The 24,195-nt window shown below is 38.7% G+C and overlaps 1 protein-coding gene across 5 annotated transcripts in view; it reads right to left on the bottom strand.

Annotated features, from left to right (window-relative positions):
* Positions 1-24,195, bottom strand: part of WASF3 (WASP family member 3) — a 132,448-nt gene that overhangs the window by 11,149 nt on the left and 97,104 nt on the right. For 4 of the 5 annotated variants that reach the window (XM_055244250.2, XM_063618858.1, XM_063618857.1 and 1 more), the window contains 4 exons: positions 12,849-12,983; positions 10,009-10,162; positions 5,678-5,795; positions 1,025-1,200 (listed from right to left, as the gene is read on the bottom strand). In XM_055244250.2, the coding sequence (XP_055100225.1) occupies positions 1,025-1,200; positions 5,678-5,795; positions 10,009-10,162; positions 12,849-12,983 (583 nt within the window). The remainder of the gene's footprint in view (positions 1-1,024; positions 1,201-5,677; positions 5,796-10,008; positions 10,163-12,848; positions 12,984-24,195) is intronic. The other variant, XM_055244252.2, reaches the window with a different exon arrangement.

Here is a 24,195-nt window from a genome sequence, read left to right as displayed (position 1 = left end):
TCACACTAAAATTCAAATGAGACTAAAACTCAGTTAAAGCTCCAATAATTCTCTGATATTTAACAAATGAAAGTTTGTACAGAAAAATTACCAGAACTTGCCTCACATCCTCCCAGTGACTTACAGACCTTCTGGGGTGGGAACACTGAAGGCACGTAATACGTTAAGAGTTTGGGCTAAACACTGAGTTGTACAAAGGTAGAAAAAAAGGACACAGATATAACCCAAAGTCCAGGTTACTGCTGTTTTGAAACATTCTTGATCACATACCGTAAGAATTCTCTATTCAAATTTTTAAATGCCGATGAGAGTTTATGCAAATGAAAGACTACAACTTTACAAAAGCAGAAACAGAAAACTGAATCAAACTTAGTTAAAATTGACTAGTCATTTCCTGTTGTTCAATGAATGCCTTTGGTGACACGTGTGACTTAATGACCACATCATTCACGCCTGCAAGAAATATTTTTACTTAACTGCTAATAAATTTTTAAGTAAACGCCAATAGAATTCTTCTCCTGAAATTATAATATATAAGTTATCTGAAATAAGAAGTAAATCTCTCTTTTGTTCATCATTTTTTCAAAGGGTTACTAAAGGGAACAATGAAGGTACTCCTTAGTTACTTTACCACCTACCAATCATTTTTAGATACCAAGTGGCAAAGGAAATTCAACATTCCATGCTAAGAGAAAGGATTAAATGATTATTAAAGTAAAAACTTAAGTCATAAGCAAATACCCCAAATTCAGAATCAGTGTTACAACACTACATCTAGATGAACTCAACAATACATTTTAAGTCAGAGAGATTTTCTAAAATCAAAGGAACCCAATGTAAAATAACACTGTCTTCAAGTATTATTTCAAAATCAAAATACAGATAAACAATTTTTAAGGAAAATCTTAAGACATCGAGGGCCATATAAACCCTGAAGCTATTGGTGCATTTCAAATGATAATAAAACCAGGTAGTACCCAGTGGCCCAAGCATTGGGGCTGAGGGAGCAGTGACACACACACACCTAGTATCTGGGGACAGGGATCCCTCGGAAGACGCTCCGTGGTACACACTCTGAGACAACCTGTTGTCGGGTCTAAGCTCTTTGTCATATGCCATCATATTCCACTCCTGGCGCCTGTTTCTGGCTTTTCTAACCTTTTTCACCTCACGGGTGGTGCCATCTATACGCTTTTGCTCCTGATGTCCAGGAAAGGAAAGAGAGCATGCCAAGACAGAAGGGAAAGGAAAACAGCTGGTTAAATGCAGTTATAATGCACAAGGCCCATGCCTGATGAACAGACAAGACACATTCGCATTTCGATTACCCTAATGTTACAGAAACTCTAAAGCAGTGTACTCCTCTTACCCAACAGAACCAACAAAACAGAATCAACAAAAAGTTACCCTGCTACAACTGTTAAGAGCTGCTTACCATCGTTTTCATTAAAGTAAAAAAACTGTCACTTGAATATGCTTGTAACTTGTTTTAAACCTAAGCAAGGTCTTTCAGATCTATATTATACGGGTGAACGACCTGGAAACATCATAAAGAGAAATTATTTCCCGCCACCACACAATTTTGACTGACTTCTTAACATACAATTATCTTTCAAAGAAAATAATTCAAAACATTCTGTTCCCAATTTCTAAAAGATTACAGAATAAGTGAATCCTGTAAATAGTTTAACACAAAATTAAGCAAGATAAAAACTTACCTGCTCATAAAAAGCACCATTCTTCCTCTAGCCCTACCTGGCCAGAAAATGTTTCACTCAACAAATACTTAGTTCTTAAACAGGTGCTTCTTGAAAGGTGAGAAGTTATTCCTATGTGTGCCTGTAAGTTTTTCCTGCCTCCTTCATAAAATTTTATGATCTTTAAGGATGAGAATCATGTGTCTTTATTTCCTATGTTTCTCTCTTGTCTTATGGTATCTCAACATACTGTTTTTACACAGAATACACACTCAATACATGCTGGCTAAATGATCAAATCCACAGCCAGGCAGCAAGCATGAACTTCTAGTGCTATGCCCGAGGTACTGCGCCAGGCAGTGACAACACAAATGGCAAATAAACAAACACACACACACACAGACATGGCATCTGCTCTCATGCAGCCTGCAGTCCCCAAGAGGACACAAATAAATGTACTATTATAAATGTATTATAAAAATAAATGTATTTATTTTTACAAATATATTTTTATGTTTAAATATATACGTGTGTGTGTGTGTGTGTGTGTCTAGTCTGGAAGTCAGGGAGGCATCCTGGAATGACTGAGAGTATTGAAAGTGTATTGAAAGTGGCATCAATTCTGCAGAGGAGTATGGGTCAGGTGCATGCCAAGAGGAGAGGACAGACTGTGCGAGGGCTCTGGGGAGGAGGATAGCACTGCACTCAGAAAAATAAAAGAAGGTAAATGGTACATTGGGGTGAATGGTCCAAGATCTGAAAGGCAGGAAGACCTTGGAGGCCTTTATCCCAACAGCAATGCGAATCCATTAAAGAACGAGAAGGGAAGGCTGACATGCTGAGAAGGCATTGGAGAAGATCTCTCTGTGTTACACAAAACAAATTAAAAGAGGGAAGATAGGGACACAAGTGAGAAAGCTACTAAGTGGGTATAGGGTGAAAGAACAGCAGGTGGCCCAAGGGTGTGGTGAAGACAGAAAACTGGACCGTTTTCAGAGGCATCCAGGAGGCTTTAGTCATGGATCCACAGAGGATGTGAACATGAAATTCACAGAAGATAAAGAAATGGTTAATAAGCATATGAGAAGATGTAACACATTCAATCTTTCATCAAAAAGAAAGTAATATCCAGGACTGGAGAAGACCTGGTAAGAATATAAACTAGTTCTTCAGTCTTTTAAAGATTAGGGGCAATATAATTCTATCTTTCAAAATTTAAAATTCACATTCTCTTCAATAAGAGCAATTCAACTTCTACAAATTTATCCTGAAGAATTATCTGCACCTAAGTAGAGGGATAACCACTGCAGTACTGTAAGAGCAACAGTAATGGGTAATTTATGAAGCATTTATGTTTCAGACTACACAACTATTAAAAAGAATGAAGTACATTTTTAATAATGTCAGTGTGTGTACGTAAGTCATATGTAGTACAACTATGTATACACAAATACTTTGTAAAATGTTTATGCACGTATTTATGAATGCTAAAAGGTCTTAAAAGATGCACACCAAGCTGTTAACCGTGGCTAGGTACTCCCAGGGAAGGGAGTGCTATTTGAGCATTTTACAACCAGCATGTATTGGGTGTGTACTTTGAAAAACCAAAGGAAAAAAGTGGGGGAGGAAGATTTCAATGTGATTCCAATATGCATCCTGATTAAGAACCATCGTGTTAAAAATAATGAATAACTATTCCCCTTACTTTTTAAAAGATGCATGCTGACAAATTCAGGGATGAAGTGTTATGATATTTGCAACTTTCTTCACCATGGTTCAGCCTCCAAATCTACCTATCAACATGCACACAGGACACACAAGCACATGCGAACCAAACATGAAAGAATATGAACAGTGATGAATCCAGGATCCAGCTACACTGGCCTACATTAAAATCCTTAGAAGCTGCCAAACTGGTTCCTCCCCCAGCATGATCCTAGACACTGCTACCTAGAAGCCTCCTCAATTCGGAAGCACACCACCTCATCTGCCCCCAACCTCTCCGGCCTCCCCGTAGCACCCTCCCACAGTTGAGCTAACTTCTGCTACCCTCTCTTGGAACCCAGCCTGCATGACACCTCCTTAGAGAGGTCTTCCTTGACCCCTCACTGCAGGTACACTGTCACACACCAGGTCATCTCACTCAGAGTGCTCTGTATTTTTCCTTCACTACACTTACCAATAGTGTAACTACATATTTAAAACTTCTTATTTATTTGTGTAATTAAGTTTTTAGTGTTTTTAAAGCATCAAACTAAAGGAAACAAAGTTCAAAAACGTGGGTTTTTTAATCCCCAAATTTTCTAAACTAATTTTTCCTTCAGATTTGTCAACTGCAAATTGAGCGTGATTTGGGTTTCTGAAATCCTGGGAAATAAAGAATATCTTGCCTCATTTTCTACTTCCATATGAAGCGGACCTATATGAACATTTTGAAACTTCTCTCCCTCTTTCTGCATTTCCGAGGGCTGCATGACTATTTAAGGCCTGTGTCCCTCACTATACTGTCCTCTCCATGAGGGTGGTAATCCTGTTTTTTTCGCCACTGTTTATCCAGCATTTAGAAGGCATTCAACATCAAGTCATTATATAAGTGAATGAAAGAAATTCTTATCAGAATTTTATGTGTTTGAGGAAGGTAGAATGAGACAAAACAGCCCAGGAAATAACAAGTGATTTTAAAGACACAATATTCATACATAAAAATTGTTTCCCCTTCAAGAAGAGTGGCAAAAAATTAAACAGTTTTGCCAAAAGCATCATTGAGAAAGGAAACCTAGAAGGCCTTTTAAAAAAACGGGTACATTTTAAAGGCAAGTAAGCCCCAGCATTTTCCCCTGTAACTATAAAAAAGCATGAGGATTAAGGTAAATATGCTTTTTAAATATTTGTTCCTTTTCCACTCAAAAGATTGGTATCTTTCTTTTTTCTTCACTTGAATACTCTGCAAAACCTAGCAACTTTTCCAAGATATATCCCAATTAAATCTCCCAAAGCCATGAGCACAAGAAGACTGTGTATGACCAAGTCCTTTGCATCCTCTTTCCTGGAAGCAGCCGTGGTGTCTTAACAACAGCACAGTCTGCAAACTGTTCTCATGTTCCCCTCCCTTAAATGCTGTTTTTGATTTTCAAATTCTCCTCCAAACCAAACTGTCACTCCTACCGGGCCAACACAACTCAATGCCTCAAAACCCTAAGGCTATGAACTCACAAAATGCCAAGCATTTCTCCTAAATAAAGCGCTCTAATCTGTCAAGCAAACTGGATGGTCATTTTTAAATACAGCTGACATATAAAAATATTAACAAATACTTGCCGTTAGAGAATTATTCCTCTCAGTGGCCTAAGTCTAATTTCTGGGCCCAAAACGAACAATTTTCAAAACACAAATCCCTTAACCTGAGTAGAGTGGGCTTCTCCTTTGAAGACTGCTTGCAATGCATGCAGATATTTCTCAACCTTCAGACTTGCAATTCTCTTCCTACCCCTACCCCTTAAAGGGAGGTTCATTTTCAGTAAATCCTATCCCCTGAACGTGCAAATCATATATGCCTCTCAATCCCATGTGAACATCTCACCAAGATTTTAATTACAGCTAGAAGGCAACCCAACAATTAAAAACGTTAAAAGACAAAAGCACATCATTCTGCTGCATGATCATTGTATCTGATATGGAATACTGACTGCTTTACGAAAATTTGAGAACATAGGAGAGGAGTTACTAAAACATGGTAACAAAACAAAGTTTAGGAACTACTTTTGTTAAAGCAAAGCAAGTGCTGGAGAACAAATCGGTATTTACTGAAAACAGTATTATTGTGTTAGACTGAATTGTCAGGATCTTTTGTGACAAATGCAACCTCTAAAAAAACTTCAGCACCATATCCAATATCTCAACCATTTAAATAACTTACTATTTCTAAACAAGAATCTCCTTTAAACACTGATATGCACATTTCCCATACTGAAATTATTTACCTTTTGACGCCTTTTCTCTTTCCTTTTGTCTTCTGTGTCCTGCAGCATTTTTTCTTTCCAGAGGTCAAAGAAATAGGAAGGATCAGTATAGAACTTCAGCCCATCCTTCTTGTCATCTCTACAAATCAATGTATTGTAAGTCAGGGAAGAAAAGATTGTTAGAGACTTGTATATGTAGGTTAACGTTAACTTGATTTGAACTCATGAGATTATAATATCTACATGGGGCACTTAAACTCTCCTACACATATTAAGTCTTTAAGTTTCCTTATTTGAAAAAATGTGAAAACATAAATAGCAACCTGTTGTAGAATAACCCGTTGTAGGTTAAAAGTACTCTTGCAAATTTAGAATCGAGCACAGAAAATTGCTCAGAAAAAAAAAATCACAACATGGCGCATATTCAGCAATTTATAATACCTCAATTACTTCAAGAAATTTTTTGCTTATTCCAACATGGAGCTATACATGGAGATGGAAGGATTCTTCGTAAGAACACATTCACCTCTACACTGGAGCTTCAATATCATTAGGATAAAAATTAGTAAGTACTCTATCCCTTTTTCTCAATAAGGTTTGCCCAACATCTGTAAGTTCAATTAGGAAAGAAGCAAAATGTTTATGGGGCATCAATGTAAGGAAAAACAGTGATGAACTATGTATTTTCAAACTGGAAGTAACCTACACAGAAACTTTATTCACCTGTGGCCATTTCGTTTTAAAGCACTGTCACAGGCAATTACTGTGGTCTAAAGAATATTTTAAGTCTTCATATAAGTAGCTCATTTATCATAAAACCAATGTTGCAGCTAGCAGAGGTCCAAAGCTGTCATATAAATCAATAGTCATGATCAAAACCATCATGATACAAAGTAAACACTGTTTTCTATTAATGCTTTTGAAGACTACCTTCAAAAGGAGGCAGAACTTTTTATACTATTTCATATCAGTATTTCAATGAGTCATTAAGGAACACAGGGGAAGCAAAATCAGTTAAATGAGTATAGGAGAGTTTATGCCCAAACAGTCAAAGAAAGCTAATTGAATTGTTCAGAAGAAAACAAAGGTCTGTCATTAAAGCCCCTGCTATGCCATCTCCTGTTAAGTGTCTTACCATCAAATACCAAGGCCTGGGTGCCTATGGGGCTATTCTAGTCGCTAGGTCTGAAAATCACTAAAGAGCCATTGCAACTCACACTATACCTTAACCTTTGACTATTAATGTCCTTCCTTTCTTCTCCTAGTTTCCTAATTGATAGGCAACCTGCATGACAGAGATTTTATTAATAACATTATTGTGAGAAAGATAATTTGTTTCCCTGAGATACCAAGGCCTTGAATATAGGTAGAGGTCTAGAAAAAGCTGCAAAATTTAAGACATATAATAGATGTACATTTCTTTTTTAAAAAATGGAGCCAGTACCCTAATGAAGGCAGGAACTCACTTAAGTAAGCAAATGTTAACCTTGACAAGAATATAAACAGATATGTTCTTTTTTATTATTATACTTTTAAGTTCTGGGATACATGTGTAGAACATGCAGGTTTGTTACACAGGTATATGTGCCATGGTGGTTTGCTGCACCCATCAACCCGTCATCTACATTAGGTATTTCTCCTAATGCTATCCCTCCCCCTTGTCCCTCACCCCCCGACAGGCCCGGTGTGTGATGTTCCCCTCCCTGTGCCCATATGTTCTCACTGTTCAACTCCCACTATGAGTGAGAACATGTGGTGTTTTTCTGTTCCTGTGTTAGTCTGCTGAGAATGATGGTTTCCAGCTTCACCCATGTCCCTGCAAAGGACATGACCTCATTCTTTTTTTATGGCTGCATAGTATTCCATATATGTGCCACATTTTCTTTATCCAGTCTAACACTGATGGGCATTTGGGTTGGTTCCAAGTATTTGCTATTGTGAATAGTGCTGCAATACTGCATGTGTCTTTATAGTAGAATGCTTTATAATCCTTTGCGTATATACCCAGTAATGGGATTGCTGGGTCAAATGGTATTTCTAGTTCTAGATCCTTGAGGAATCACCACACTGTCTTCCACAATGGTTGAACTAATTTACACTCCCACCAACAGTGTACAAGCGTTCCTATTTCTCCACATCCTCTCCAGCATGTGTTGTTTCCTATAGCTTCTAAACACTTAATTTTTCAGTCACTTAGGCTGGGCACGGTGGCTTATGCCTGTGATCCCAGCACTTTGGGAGGCTGAGGCAGGTAGATCACCTGAGGTCAGGAGTTTGAGATCAGCCTGACCAACATGGTAAAACCCCATCTCTACTAAAAATACAAAAATTAGGCAGGCTTGGTGGCACATGCCTGTAATCCCAACTACTTGGGAGGCTGAGGCAGGAGAATCACTTGAACCCGGGAGGCAGAGGTTGCAGTGAGGTGAGATTGCACCATTGCACTCCTGCCTGGACAACAAGAGTGAAGCAAAACTTCGTCTCAAAAAAAAAAAATTTTTTTTTCAGTCACTTTGTACTTCTTACATTAAGACAATATTGTTACAGTGCCATATTTAAGTTCAAATGTGAAAGTTTATATGTTATATACCCCAAACATTGTTATATTAATGAAAAAGCAAATTTGGGCTGGCACCACTATCCTTAAACACACTATTAAAAAGTCAAAGATACTCGGGAGGCTGAGGCAGGAGAATCGCTTGAACCCGGGAGGTGGAGGCTGCAGTGAGCCGAGATCATGCCACTGCACTCTAACCTGGGCAACAGAGCGAGACTCCATCTCAAAAAAAAAAAAAAAAAAGGTCAAAGATATGCTTTATTTTCCATAAGACTGAATACACACACACACACACACACACACATATATATGTGAAAGTCAAATCAGTTTTCATGCAATTAAAAACTATAAATCACTACAAATATTTTATCATGATCTAGATTAATCAATGTAGTGGTTGATTGGGTTATCTGATTTTTTTCCTTTAGAACAGAATTTCCAGTGAGGTTTCTTAGTAACAGCAGGTAGAAAGTTTTCATGAGCAAGCCTACATGTTACATTGTGTTTGAGGCTTCAGTGCTAAGTAAAAATGAAACTGCCCCAGGAAAATGCCTACTGAACAAATGCAAAGCCATAAATTAAAATATTAGGCTTATAATGCTATATTCATACATATCCTTAATTTGTTTAAATAAGTGTGCTAAAACCTCCAAAAAAGTCTACTTTTTCCATAAAAAGCTGTGGCATCTCGCTCCTCTGCCATCAGTTTGGCCTGTTTTTCTGAGAGCCTCTCCCTGTCTGTGCAGAAAGAAAGTGGTGCAGTTTGAACTGCATTTTCCTAGCACAGCTGCAACAAAGGGTGGCTCCAAACATCTCCCTGTGGACCCTGAGAAAGGACAGGAATTCGGACCAAGAAAAATTCTATGCATTCCCTGAGACGAGCCAAAGGGCCCCTGAGGGCAGGACTGCTGGGAGGGTAGTAACGGAAGTGGAGAACTCGCAGGCTCCTGGAAGGTTCTCACAGGAGAATCACCAGAGAGCTGGCCTGGGGCTGTGAGGACCACTAGTCACCACAGCCTGTGCTTGTCAGAGGCCAAAGAATGAGCTCCACAGGAGGGCACAGAGGTGGGGAGAGGACAGGACATACCACAAGGGACGGAGAGACAGTGTATGAAAGAGGGATATGGGACAGGAGGTGACAGCAGGTATGGGAAGAAAGTGCTGAGCTGGGAGAAGGCAGGAGGGGTGTTTAGAAAGAGCATTTTTAGTTAGTCTCTTCATATTATTTTTTTGCACTATTTATCTTCCATTGTTTTTCTTGGAAGTCTGGTCCTGATAACAAGTCCTACCATTTTCCAGTAACAGAAGGTTAATTTGTTGACTATATTTTCACTCTTCAAAACTCCTAACACTGCAGAATACGTTTTTTTCTGAATTAAATAGCAAATGTCTCTGCAGTGCTGAGACAGGTATTTTGCTGCATTATAAATGAATTATGCAGTTCCTTTCAAATTGACTTTGAATCTAAAAACAACAACATAACCACACACAATACTGTTATGCAACTTACTCACTTCTACTTAAGGTAGCTACATCTAAAAGCTAAAATCAGAGCTCACATTTCTACTGTTAAACGTATCAATATGCTGAAATGCTGTAACTTTAATAATTATTTACCATATGAGTAGTTTCATTGTATATAATTCAATTATTATTTTCAAAGTTTGAAGCAATTCTGCATTTTAACCCAGATGAACCATCAAGGACATTCCCACACAATGCATAAGCTTGCTCCCAGCTCTGCCCAGCTCTCCCCTCATCTCAAGGAAAGGCTCTGGCACGCATGAAACTATACCTGTACGGTGTCAGGATGTTCAGAGGCGGTGGCTTATCACTCTGGTTGTAAATATCAGCAACAGGATTAGGAATGCTGTTCTTTGAAACCACCTGCTGGTCTTGGACTGTGGAACTTTTGAAAGCTTTTTTCATGTTGATATCCTGTAGTGAGACTATTCAGAGAAAATCCCCCAAGTTGAGTTATATAGAAATATTTTTAACTGTTTAGAAGTAAGTACCATTTGGCTCACAATTAAAAACACCTCCTAGAACAACCAAATAATATTTTTTATTGTCCATTTAAAACCATGCTTAAGAGCATGTGCATTCCTTTCCTTTCACAGATAATAGCTATCACTATGAAATAAGGTCAAATCATGGCTTTTTTTTTTTTAGTAATCTAATTATTTCACTGAACCTAATACTAGAGTAACATTCTTTATTTAAATAGCATTTCTCAGAAATCACATAGGAATATAGTTATGAATGTAACAGGCATGTAAATACACAGATTTGAATATCCTAAGGAAAACACCATTCAAACAACATTAGTTTAAATATAATGCATGTGGGAAATACTTCTGCAAAAATTACACAAATGGAAATAACACATTAAGTTTTTCTGAAACAAACATTAAGGAAAGATGGCAAAGCTTTTCAACATGCATCTAGTCCTAAAAATTAAGTAGCTTGATCGATGATACAAAATTACACTAAGGATTCAGAAAATCGGGGCTGGGTAAAGTTCTTTCTTGTGCTTGTACAGCACTTTACATTTCACTTATTAACTCATCTGACTCTCTCTCTTTTTTTTGAGACGGAGTCTCGCTCTGTTTCCCAGCCTGGAGTGCAGTGGCGCGATCTCTGCTTACTGCAAGCTCCGCCTCCCGGGTTCACACCATTCTCCTGCCTCAGTCTCCCGAGTAGCTGGGACTACAGGCGCCTGCCACCATGCCCGGATAATTTTTTGTATTTTTAGTAGAGACGGGGTTTCACCGTGTTAGCTAGGATGGTCTTGATCTCCTGATCTCATGATCCGCCCGCCTTGGCCTCCCAAAGTGCTGGTATTACAGGCGTGAGCCACCGCACCTGGCCAACTCATCTGACTTTCATCAAACTTTTTGAGGTGGACAGACTAGGCTATTAACCTACTTATTCAACCACTGAAGCTGAGCTTCAGAAATGTTAAGATTCCAAAATCTCCAGCAATAAAGTGGCAAGACCAAAATAGAATACAGACTTCCTGTCAGTCAAGTATTTTTTCTACTGTAACATCCATGGCAAGGAAAGTAGTAAGGTAAAATCTTGTTTGGAAAAGGATTTTAAAGACATGACATGTACTATAAAATCTCATAAAATTTAATTTACAGATTAATCTTTTCCAGGGTAAGATTTATCATAAGCATTCTAATGGCAACAGCCAACAAAAAGTTGAAAAAAGATGAATAGCTAATTTAAAACGTGAATGACTGGTTTAAGATGTTAAGAATTCCTTACCTGAACAGACCAATTAATACTTATTGTTGGAAAAGTAAGAATGCTTCTATAACGGATATTAAAATCAATGTTCTACATTTTTGTTATATTTGTAATTCAGTAATCAAATTCTGACCTTTGAAAAACACCTGAACATGAGATAACTTTTTTTTTTTTTTTTTTTTTTTTTGAGACCGAGTCTCGCTGTCGCCCAGGCTGGAGTGCAATGGCGCGATCTCGGCTCACTGCAGGCTCCGCCCCCCGGGCTTCACGCCATTCTCCTGCCTCAGCCTCCCGAGTAGCTGGGACTACAGGTGCCTGCCACCTCGCCTGGCTAATTTTTTGTATTTTTAGTAGAGACGGGGTTTCACCGTGTTAGCCAGGATGGTCTCGATCTCCTGACCTCGTGATCCGCCCACCTCGGCCTCCCAAAGTGCTAGGATTACAGGCGTGAGCCACCGCGCCTGGCCAACATATATTTTTTAAATGATGAGAGATGAATTCCACAACTACTTTTTTTTAAAAATAAAAGCATTATTTTTACCAATACTACTCTATAGATATAGCGCAAAAATCAGACACTAGGATCTTTTCAAAGCAACAAGAGAAATTGTTAACTGCCATTATTTAAAGGTAAAACTAAATTTTAACCTAAATATTTTTCTCAAAATAAATATGAAGTGGTATATTTTGTACTTTTTTAGCACATTTTCTCCAGCTCAATCTCAGTCTTTCATTCAAGATACTGAAAGTAAAATTTCAAAAAAGGGATCGTTGATAGTTTCAATTTTGTTGAAACTGACAATTTCAGGGTGTATCATCAAATGACTATCAGTTAACTATACGATTCTTGTCAATATTAACATTATTTTAAAGCCTGCAGCCTAAAGGCCTTCGGTAAATGCTATATCTGAGAAGGTTAATAAAATTTTTAAATCAGCAGAATCACCAGGATTTTACAGGCATCAATCCTAAAAACACCAGGTGCTTGTGTCACACAAGGTATGTGTAACACTGTCTCGGTTGGACCATATCTCTAGAGTGGCTCTGTAATTTTTAGGTAAGAAACTATTTTTAAAGTAACTGTCAGTAACCTAAATTGGGGCTTCTAACACCGACTGTATTCAAAGAAGCCTTTAAAACAAATACTGTATTTGTAATTTTTTAAAAAAGAGTATAGAGTTATGAGGTAGACCAGATATGAATCTTTTCATCGTGAATTAACCCAAAGTTGTAGGTTTTTCCCCCTCACTATTCTTCTAGGAAAGACAAGATGAAATACCAGCATGCCACCCCAAGGAAAAAGCAGTAATTACACTGCAATTAATTACTACCATCGTGTCAACATCACTTCTAGCTCACTGCTTTCAGGCAATTACCTACCCTCTTCCACTGTTGAATCCAGCTGGGTGACTTTGACAGCAAGGCGATCAATTCTGTCTTGAAGAGAATTTGCTCTGATGTAGAAGTTGTTAGCCTCATTAAACAACTCACCAAATATGTCTTCAGCATGTTTGCCTGTGGAATAAAATGAATGGAGAAGGCCATCTGTTAGGGAGCTGATGAAGCGGCCCTCACACATCCTCACCAGTGATTATTCCTGTCAACATGTGGGATTTTGTGCAAACGAGTACGAAAATAAAGTGTCACAGTCCAAGGCCTTTAGAACTTTTGAAGTTTATTAGAGATACTCATATAAATCTGAAACTGACTCAATGTTGTAGAATTTTAAAATATCCCAGATAGTATAGAATCTTTATTGCTATGACCTATCTCTCAAGTTGCTTCCCACTAACTGCAACTTAAGTTCTCATTTTTCATGCTTTAAGTGTAAATACAATCTCAGGAACCAAACTTTCACTTATTCCCCAAGATAATTCAATTATCATGTTGGCCTTTAAATCTGGGATTTTATCTCATTCACAATCAGAAACATTAGATATCTTATTTGTGCCTAACACTTTCTAATGGCATTAAATTCTTCTAATTAATATTTTGAAATCTAGGTATATAGTGCTGACTCAGGCACTCTCTATAAACCAAGATTTTGAATTCTGAGTTAAATTTTTCTGCATGGCTCATTTCTACATTCCTCTGAGTGCTAGATATAACTCCCACTTTTCTTAAAATGTAACATTTCTGAAAATTCAACAAGCAAGATAAGAATCATTATCTGCTTACACTGAATTTCCAAATCCTAACACCATTACTTTATCCATGCAACAAATATTAAATAGCTGCCTACTCTGAGTGTGCAAGGCACATCTCACCTTAACTTTTCTGACAGAGATACCTACCACTTCTTTTTATTTTCATTTTCTACTGGTTTATCACTCAAATGAGGAAGAGAACCTGAACCTCCCAGGAAGAAAACTTCATTAGAGTTAAGAATAACCCTAAAGTTCTCGTGGTGCTTTAGAGTTTATACGTTGCTTTCACAGCCGCTTTCTGTACTCTTTGCTATAATCCATGAGACTGTGAAATCCGCCTGTTCCATGTTTCAGCCCTAGCCCTGTGTGATGCCTCCTGCACACACCTGTGCAATGAATAAGTGAGCCTGGGAGGTAAACAGGAAGTTAATGTTTTCATTCTCCGGCTGACTAAACGGAGGATCAGAAAGGTGATCCGTCCAAATCCCATGGCTAGTACATGGCAGAAACAGATGAAACAAAAATATGGTCTTCTAACTTTTAGTTCTCTGCTTTTATCACATAGTTCCCTGGACTCCCTTGGCTGCAATCTTCATGAATTATTTCATGCCATGAAACACTCGATAATTTCTTATCTACTTAATGAAATGGACTAAAATATTTTACTGCTTAAATGGTTACACCCAGACACTGGGAATGACTTCTTATGAATTTAAAATTAGTACAATTTCATAGATTCTGTGTAACTGTTTTAACAAGAAGAATTTCTCTTAGAAAATAAGAATAAATCAATAAACATGTACCCCATCCCCCACCAAAAAAGGAGAGAAAAACCCAGATTTCAGCTTTCAGCTAAGGATTAAATTGCTTCTCTTAAAGCTCAATATCCATAGCATGGTCTTCTGTGTTCACTTAAAATTCTGTCAACAGTTCCCATTCCCATAATATGCAAAATGGTTCCACAAAGGCAAAAAAATAAAGCCTTCACACAAACTATATACATTTTAAAATGCTGTATCTGCTGTGGCATCCAGAATTAATGCTCATTTATTGCTTTATGAACTCTTTCCTGAGCTCCAGACTTGTTATCTAATTAGCTACTGAACATCTCCATATTGATATCTGTTAAGATTCTCAAATCCTGTACAAGCTGAAATATAATTCCTTTTCACCTTACCTCAAATCTGCATCCCCATGTTGAAAAGCACCCACCATCCAAAATGAAGCGAAGCCAGAAATGCTGTCATTGTGACAGCTCCCTCTCTCTATGGCTAACTTAACACCAAGTCTTGTCCCTTCTACACCCACCACCATCTTGCCCCAAACCCTCATTTCTCTCCTGAATTACATCAATAGCCTTTAGATTCACCTCCCACCCCTGAACCCATGCATCACACTGCTGCCAGATGATCTAACAGAAGGAAGTGACTACGTCATTTCTATTTAAATTCTTTACTGCTCCCCGTCATTTCAAGATAAAATCTAGTAAGCCCCTCAGTATGACACAGAAGGCCCTGTGCACCACAATTCATTTCTTTTCTTCCCCAGTTTTTTAAAAAATAATGTCAACTTTTATCTTAGATTCAGAGGGTGCATGTGCAGGTTTGTTACATGGGTATCCTGAGTGACACTGCAGTTTGGGGGATGAATGATCCCACACCCAGGCAGTTAACATAGTATCCAAGAGACAGTTTGTCGGCCCTTGCCCCCTCCCTCTCTCCCCATCCAGTAGTCCCCAGTGTCTATCGTTCCCATTTTTATGTCTATGTGTTCCCAGTGCTTCGCTCCCACTTATAAGTGAGAACATGGCAGTATTTGGTTTTCTGTTCCTGTGTTAATTCTCTTACAATAATGGCCTCCAGCTGCATCCATGTTGCTGTAAAAGACATGACTTCATTCTTTATTATGGCTGTGTAGTATCCCATGATGTACCATATTTTCTTTATCCAATCCACCATTGATAAGTACTCAGGTGGATTCCATGTCTTTCCTACTGCAAACAGCGTTGTGATGAACATATGAGTGCATGTGTCTTTTTGGTAAAATGATCCATCTTCTTTTGGGTCTATACTCAGTAATGGAATTGCTGGACGGAATGGTAGTTCTGTTTTAAGTTCTTTGAGAAATCTCCAAACTCCTTTCCACAGTGGCTGAACTAATTTACATTCCCACCATGTTTACAGTAAGTAAGCATTCCCTTTTCTCTGAGCATTGCCAACATCTGTTATTTTTTGACATTTTAATAGTAGCCTTTCTAACTGGCCGCACCTCATTTCTGCCCTTGCCTCGTGCTCCAGCCAGAATGCCCTACTTGAGGCCCCACACTTCTCCCACTTCCTCACACTCTGTGCTTCTGCACAGCTGCTCTGTTCCCTCTGCCTCATGCATGGGCACCCCCTTCCTCACAGTAGTAGCTGACACTCCTGAGCACTCACAGGGGCAGACCAAAGCCCAAGTGTTTTACCTACCATTTCTCTTCTTACAAATCTGCCATGATTTCAATCATTTTAACAGTTTTAAGAATGACTGAAATCCCTCTCACCACCACCTCTCATACCCATTAGGATGCTACTATTTAAAAAACAAAAACGCAAAAAAGTGTTGTTAAGAATGTGGAGAAATTAGAACCCTGTGCACTGTTGGTGAGAATGTATAATGGTACAACTGCTGTGGAAAACTGTGTGGTGGTTCCCCCAAAAATTAAACATACGACCCAGCAACTCTACTTGAGTATACACCCGTAAAGAAGTGCAAGCAAGGATGTGAAGAGACGTTTGCATACCTATGTTCACAGAAGCATTATTCACAGTAGCAGAGGTGGAAGAACCTGAGTGTCCATCAATACATGAACGGATAAACAAAATGTGGTACACACATACAATGGAATATTATTCAGCCTTTAAAGGAAGGAAATTCTGACACAAGCTACAACATGGATGAACCTTGAGGATAACATTAGGCTAAGCAAAATAAACCAGTCACAAAAAGACAAATACTGTATGATTCCACTTATATGGGGCATCTAAAGTAGTCCATTTCATACAGACAGACAGTAGAACGGTGGTTGCCAGGGGTCAGAGGAAGAGGGAAATGGGGAGTTCTTTAATGAGTGCAGAGTTTTACTTCTGCAAGATGACAACATTCTGGAGATCTGCTGCACAACCATGTGTACACTGTAGTTAACATTACTTGCTACAGTTTGGATGCTGGTTGCCTCCAAATCTCATGTTGAAATGTGATCCCCAATGTTGGAGGTGGGACATAACGGAATTTGTTTGGATCACAAGGGTGGATCCCTCGTGAATAGACTAATGCCTTCTCTGGGTGAGCGAGTTTTTGCTCTAGTAGTTCCTGTGAGAGCTGGCTGCTAAAAAGAGCCTGGCGGCACCTCCCGCTACTTGTTTCCTCTGTTTCTCCATGTGACCTCTGCACACACAGCTCCCCTTCACCTTCCTTCATGAGTGGAAACTTTCTGAGGCCTCACCAGAAACAGATGCTGGTGTTACACTTCTTGTACAGCCTGCAGAATCATCAGCTAAATAAACTTTTCTTTATAAGTTACCCAGCCTCAGGTATTTCTTTATAGCAACACACAAAGATGCTACTGGACTGTACACCTAAAAACCGTTAAGGTAAATTTAATGTTATGTAAATTTTATCACAATTTTTTTTTAAAAACCTGGAGAAGAAAATCATAAAAATCTAGAATTCTGCACTGAAAAAACCCTCCCTCTTCCCCTGCTCCTCACCCTACACTCTTACTCTCTTCCCTTCACAGCAAAGCTTCCCCAGAGTACCCCATGCTGCTCTGTCCTCGCCCCTTTCCCCATTCTGCCCAACCCCACGCCAGTCCTGTTTTTGCCCTATCACTCTATGAAAGGGCTGACCCAACTCAGCAGACCATCTCTCCCTGCTAAGTCAAGGGCCAGTTCTCAGGCCTCATCCATCCGGCCTCTCCGTGGCACGGCCCAGTGCTGACCATGATGCCCAGGCCAAGCCTGCCTGCCAAGAGCCTGCAGGTGCCCTCCCGCCTTGCGGGCCCTCCGCTCCCTCTGCTGCTTCCTCCCTCCCCAGAATCAAAACTCCACAGGAGCCCAGGGCACAAGGTCTTGGCTTTTTCTTTTTATTTAACAAAAGTTCTTTTTGCTTAAAAAAAAAAAAAAGCTAATTACTTCTGCTTCTAAACCTAGTGTTTTAATATTTCCAAAAACTCCACTTTTAAAAACTACTGAAATAGAAAAAAAGATCTGTGTAAATATTCCAACCTCTTCTCTTTTCCATCAACATTCATTTAGGCGTCTCATCCGGTCTAATGGCTATAAACACTTCCTCTATGCTGATGATTCCTAAATTTCTACCTCCAGATGGACCTCTTCCTGAGATCCTGACGCATGTATCAAACTCCTTACTGGCAGCATCACTGGGTGTCTAATAACTGAAACATAACTTGCCTGGAATGGAGTCCTCACACCCCCTCATAAGCCTGCTTCTCTCCCATCTTCCCCTCTTGCAAGAGCCAGCTCCATTCTTCCTGTTGCTCCAGTCACAGACTTTAGGGTCATCCTTGCCATCTCTCAATCACTCACACTCCACACTGGCTCTCCAGCAAACTGTCATACACATCCATTTTCAGAATATATCCAGGGTCTGACTGCTCTGCACCACCTGCCCTGATCCTACCCTGCCCCAAGGCGTAATCACCACTCGCCTCGACCTCCCTAACCGCCAAGGGATAGGTCTTCAGCAACCTTGCGTCTATCCACGCCCCTGCTCAGTTCACTCTCAACCGAGCAGCCCCAGCCATCTTGTCCAAACCAGCCTCAGATCCTGTTACTCCTCTGAGTGTTCAAATCCATTCCATGCCTTGCCAATTCACTCAGAATAAAAGCTAAAGGCCAGATGACCACTTATAAGCTCCTACATGATCTAGCTCTGTTCACCTTTGGGCCTCATCTCCTATAAACCTCTCCCTTGTATGTCTCACTCCAACTACCCTGGCTTCCTCACTGTTTCTCAGACATGCCAAGCATCCCCCTTCTCCCCAGGCCTTTGCATTTTCAGTTCCTTCTGTGTAGACCACTTCTGCTCCAGAGACTCACATGGCTTGCTCCCTCACTTCATCTAGCTCTACACCCAAATGTCACCTTCTAAGTGAGGCTTTCCTAGCAGCCCTGGCTAAATGCCATCACCTCATCACACATGTGATCACACACCCCTCTTATCCCTGCTCTGCTGTATTTTCCTGATTAGCACTAATCACCAAGTAATAAATTATGCACTTGTATGTATTCATCTTGTTTCTCATCTGTCTCCCACCACTAGAACATATGATCCACAAAGACAAGGATTCCCCTTAGCTCTGTGTACTGCTGTATCAGTCTCCAATGTCTAGAGCATGCCTGGCTTATAGTAGGTTCTCAGAAAAGATTTCGGAATAAGTGAATAAAAACACAAGAACTGAGTCCTGGCTAACTCAGGATGCAGGCTGGGCTCTGTAAGAGCATTTGCCCCCTTCTGTGCTCCACAATGCCCTAAGCTGACCTGGATCACAGGACTCGTCAGAGAACTCTAATCTTGCCTTCATTCATCTAAACTCTAGGAGAGTTGGAGATCTGCCTTTCACCTCTGCACTGCTTATGCTCACCCACTGCTCAACAACTATCAGCTGAATGAAAAACACATGATCTATGCCAGTGTTTCTTGTTAACAAGCACAAAGCCAACAAAATGCTTCCTGCTCAAGGCAGGCTGGGCAATGAGGAGCTAAAAGGATTAAACATGTTTCTATGCCTTGGGGTGTCTCAAAGTCAGTAATAACCTAATGTGCACTGGCAATCTGCAAGAGAAGCATCTAACATATAATGTTCTCATAGTGACTGGGCCTGGAGACACCTAATAACATCTTTCAAAACTACTGTTTTATAGAATCCATTTGGTGAAATGCTGGGTGATTTGTAGATGAGCACCATGTTCCAAATGCTTCATATTCAAGTCTATCAGTTTTTTATTTCTGAATGTCTGACATACTCACAAAATGAAACCAATTCTTGTGTTTCTGCTTGACAATTCACAGTTTAAAATACATTTATATATACACATATACTCCAGTGCAACTTCAAAAGCTCCATCCCATCCCCTTCGGCTGTACAGAAAACTAATTAATGGGACAGCATATACACCAAGAATACGGGAGTGTACACAATAGCCTCTTGCAAAAGTGACAGCAATACTCTCAAAGCACAGCAACTATTGTTGAGAACAACACCATGTACTCTCAGCTCGATGCTGAATAAGCAGAAAAGGACAGGCAACATTTGCCTCTATGTCCGATGCCTAACCCTATTTGAAAAACATGGGGTGGGGGGAGGGGGGAGGGACAGCATTAGGAGATACACCTAATGCTAAATGACGAGTTAATGGGTGCAGGAAATCAACATGGCACATGGATACATATGTAACAAACCTGCACATTGTGCACATGTACCCTAAAACCCTAAAGTATAATTTAAAAAAAAAGAAAAAAAAAAAAACAAAGGAAAATGATCACAGCATATTGTTAAATTGAAAATAAAAAACAAGCTATAAAACAGAAAAAAAAAAAAGGAAGCTTATAAGTGCTCCCTAAAATTTCATTCTGGTGTGACAACCATAGTGTAAAGAGAAATGGGCCTCAGTTTTCTTCCTACTGCTGTAGACTTTTCGAAGTAATAAAGTGATTCCTGAAAAAAAAAAAAAAAAAAAAAAAAAAAAAAAACATGCAACTGATACTACATTTCCACTCAGAAGTTCTCAATTTATAAAGGGACATAAAATTTAAAGACTTGCATAATTAATATTTTGCCAGCTGCTGAAAGCTGACAAGTGTCTGAAGAGAAAAAAATGGAAAGAGCTATATTTTCTGATGAATAAGAATAGTGTTATAATTACAATCTTCAGTTTTGCAAACAGTAAATGATTTGAAAAGCTGAATTCTACTCACTCTTTCAATGGCAAGTCCATTAATAGCTAAACTAATTCTGAATTATGGAGCACACTGAGGTAAATGCAATTTATTCATTCTTTGTTGACAAAAGTTCCACTTCTGGACTTATTAGTACCACATGAACTCATGTCCAAGTACATCAGGTTGAGATAAATGCCTCTGTCAACTAAAGAAAAATCAGGCTTTTGAAGAATTAAACTTGGCTTTATTTGTAAGTCTTACTGAGGAATGTATGCCAGAAGAGGCTTCTCAAGAGTTGTTAGACTATTTTAAAGTAGTATTTTGGCCCACAGTTTATATGTAAGTGATGGTGGCCTACCTGTGTCTAGCAGGTATATCAAATGTGTTTAGAAGTTATATTAAATACTTTTGCACCAACCTAATACAAGTTACAATAGAGTAAAATGTGAGGATACATCTGGTTACAGATGATAAAAGCAAAATCCTTAGACATTATCTTCTGTATAGGAAAAGATGAGGGCTAGGATTATTAATTCACCTTTTTTGGAAAATGCAGTGATTTAGGCAGGAGATGCAGGAACCTGCGCTCTACCCCCTGTATCATCTTTAGGGCATTCTTCCAGAGGGCTGCTCTCAGTCCTTGAGTCAGGTACTTTGTGAAGTTTTGTTGACAAGGGATTTTGTGAAATTCTGCTGGCAAGCCAAGCGAATGACCAAAGGGCTTCTTACTTTTGTTACTTTGTCTCACAAGTTCCCCCTTCTGGTCATAATTCAACCCTCTGGTTGTATTTACAAGACCAGCAGTGATTGTATTATGTAGTCAGGAAGGCTCTTCTCTAGGAAAGTCCACAGTCTTTAGTCACAGTTGTCATAGTCGTAAGGAATGAGTATTGGGCTTGGTGTGTATACTTGTCTATTTATTAGAAAACATGTTTGGGACTGTATTTTTTTAATTAGTATGATCTTGTATTTTTCTTGATGTCATCTTTTTCTGTACCTAATCTATTTTAATGGGACTATTACAAGGAACTACAGATTATACATGGTATTTATTTAAAATAAATAATTTTAAATAGGATGAAAGTGAGTTATAGATCAGAGAAAACATAACAAAACTGGGATATATTTGTATATTAACTGTACTTTTAAATTAAAAATTTTTATGGAAGTACTGATGATTAATTTTTGTTTGGGTTAGAATGATAAGACTTTTTTTTATTTCTTGGTGTTGGGAAGGTTTATTACCAGGAAGTCATGTTTCTTGGTGGGGGAAAAACAATTTTGTTACTTATTGTAGGCTGGACAGATTGTTAGTAACATGGGGTCAGTCACGACATGAAATTATACGTTATTTTTTGAATAATGAATTATTTTTAGTAACTAGGTGACAATTATTTTGGCCTTAGCCACTGATAAATAGTTTCTAAATTCTGGAGAGTTTTAGGTAAAAAGAATTTAGGTAAAGAGAGTTTTAAGTAAAGAGAATTTAGGTAAAGAGAAAGGTAAATGTTTTCATTTGTTTATGAAACTACACTTTACTCAGTTGTTTTAAGACATGAATAGCTTAAAAGAATTTTTTTTACTTTGGAAAACAAAGTACAAAGAAAATCATTAATGTTTTGACTTTGTCTCACATCTCTAAACTGCCAAAGCATAAGAACTGTACATGGATTTTCAGCTGTATTTAAAAGTGGAGATTTACTGGAAACAATCAAGGTATCTTGTATGAGTCCTTTCTGGGAACAAAAGAGCAGTCATAACTAGGGCTTTCATAAATTTTAGCACACACACTGGCACCTAGATCTTGGTTTGTCAAGATTTTGGCTTTTTGTTCTCCACTAAAAGGAATCAGGCTTCTTGGAAAAATGACTCCAGGGCTGAGGGTAGAAAACCACATGAGCCTAGAATGTATTGCTGTGCTAGAAAGAGTAAGGTGCTCAAAGGACTTTACTTCTGAGATTGGTGGGGAGATGTCAAAAGGACACAGAAGCCTGTCTGAAAGGGCTCCCACCAGACAAATGTGGAGAAACGTAAGGATCAAAATAAGTCAATGGATTATAAACCACAGAATAAAATAATCCATCAGTCCATACTGATATAAATGAACAAGTAAATAAATAGGGAAATAAGTGAAAACATTTGCAGCAGAACGCTAACTAACTAATGTTGAAGAAATTATGGCATGACAAAAAAATCACCATTCTGCAACCGCCACAGCAACTGTTTCCGTCAAGGATCATCAGTGGATGCTGAGACTAGTGGGTTCATAGAAGGATGAGAAACAGAACATTTATATAGTCTCAAAGTGTCTCCCCATATACTTTTTAATCACATAGGGAAAAAAATCTTTGCATTACAGAAACTTGGGGTAATCAATCCACTGATGAAAGTCAGTACCACCAGTTATGGCACAAGCGGACACGAGCTTCCTAATGAAACGCACAGGGGAGGACACATCATCACCATGTGATATTTCTGTCAATATCCTAAATCTAGTCACGAGGAAACATTAGAAAATCCAGACCAACGGACATTCCATAACATAAATGCTGGTTCCCTTCTAAAGTGTCAAGGTCATAAAAGTCACAGAAAGACTGAGGAACTACTTCAGATTAAAGGAGACAAAAAAGAGATCTTTTTAATATATATGCATACATGCATATGTACAGTGGAAAAGTGGAAGAGAAGTCTGAGAAAAAGAAGAAATGTAAAACAAAATCTGGGAAATCTGGGTGAAAGTTGATGGAAATTCTTTGTACTGTTTTTGATCTTTTTAAAGTCTAAAATCATTTCAAAATGAAAAGTTAAAAAAGAAACTATTATAGTATCTGTAATGTCAGTTCCTATTGAATTCCATAAAATAACGAGTCATAATATTGGGCTTAAAGTTTTTTTCCTCTTTTTTAAATCTATTTTTTCTCCTATAAAAGCAATGCATGCTTATTGTAAGAAATACAGAAAATACAGGAAAGTAAACAGTAGGAAAAATGGCCCAAAGTCCAATTAAAGACTCTACTGCTACAGCCCTGATTATAAAACTAACACATGCTCACGACAGAAAATGTGAAAAATTCAGAAAAATAAAAAGAAACGTCAACCATAATTAACTACAATGAACTTTTAAAATACTTCTTTATAATATTCTTTCTAAGCATTTTAAGAACTTAGATAACAGACATTGATTATTAAGCAAATTCGTTTTTTCAGCAAATATTCAAGCATCCACTGTGTATCAGGCCTTGTCCTTGTTGCTTGAAGAAATACACTTGTGGACACAGCCCCTGTTCTCATGAAGGGTGTATTATGGTTGAGGAAAACAGACAATAAACAAGCAATGTGTCTGGTGGAAATAAGTGCTATGGGGAAAATAAAGCAGTATTTTTTACAGAGAACAGAGTGGAAGGAAGTGGGTGGTGGTATTTCAGTGGTCACAAAAGGCCTCTCTGATAGGATGGTATCAACTGACTGAAGAGGAGGAAGATGAGTATCTAGGGCAGGAACCTTCCAGGCAGAAGACAAATACGTGCTTAGTGTATGCGAGCAACATCAAGGAAGCCAGTGTGGCTAAAGGCTAGTGAGTGATCGGGAAAAGGACAGAAGAAGAGGACAGAGAAATAGATGCCCTTTCCTTTATGTTG

This window comes from Symphalangus syndactylus, chromosome 15 (assembly GCF_028878055.3).
Source record: "Symphalangus syndactylus isolate Jambi chromosome 15, NHGRI_mSymSyn1-v2.1_pri, whole genome shotgun sequence".
Classification (NCBI taxonomy): Eukaryota; Metazoa; Chordata; class Mammalia; order Primates; family Hylobatidae; genus Symphalangus; species Symphalangus syndactylus.
The sequence above is the reverse complement of the archived record's forward strand: the minus strand, read 5'-3'. Positions and strand labels throughout refer to the sequence as shown.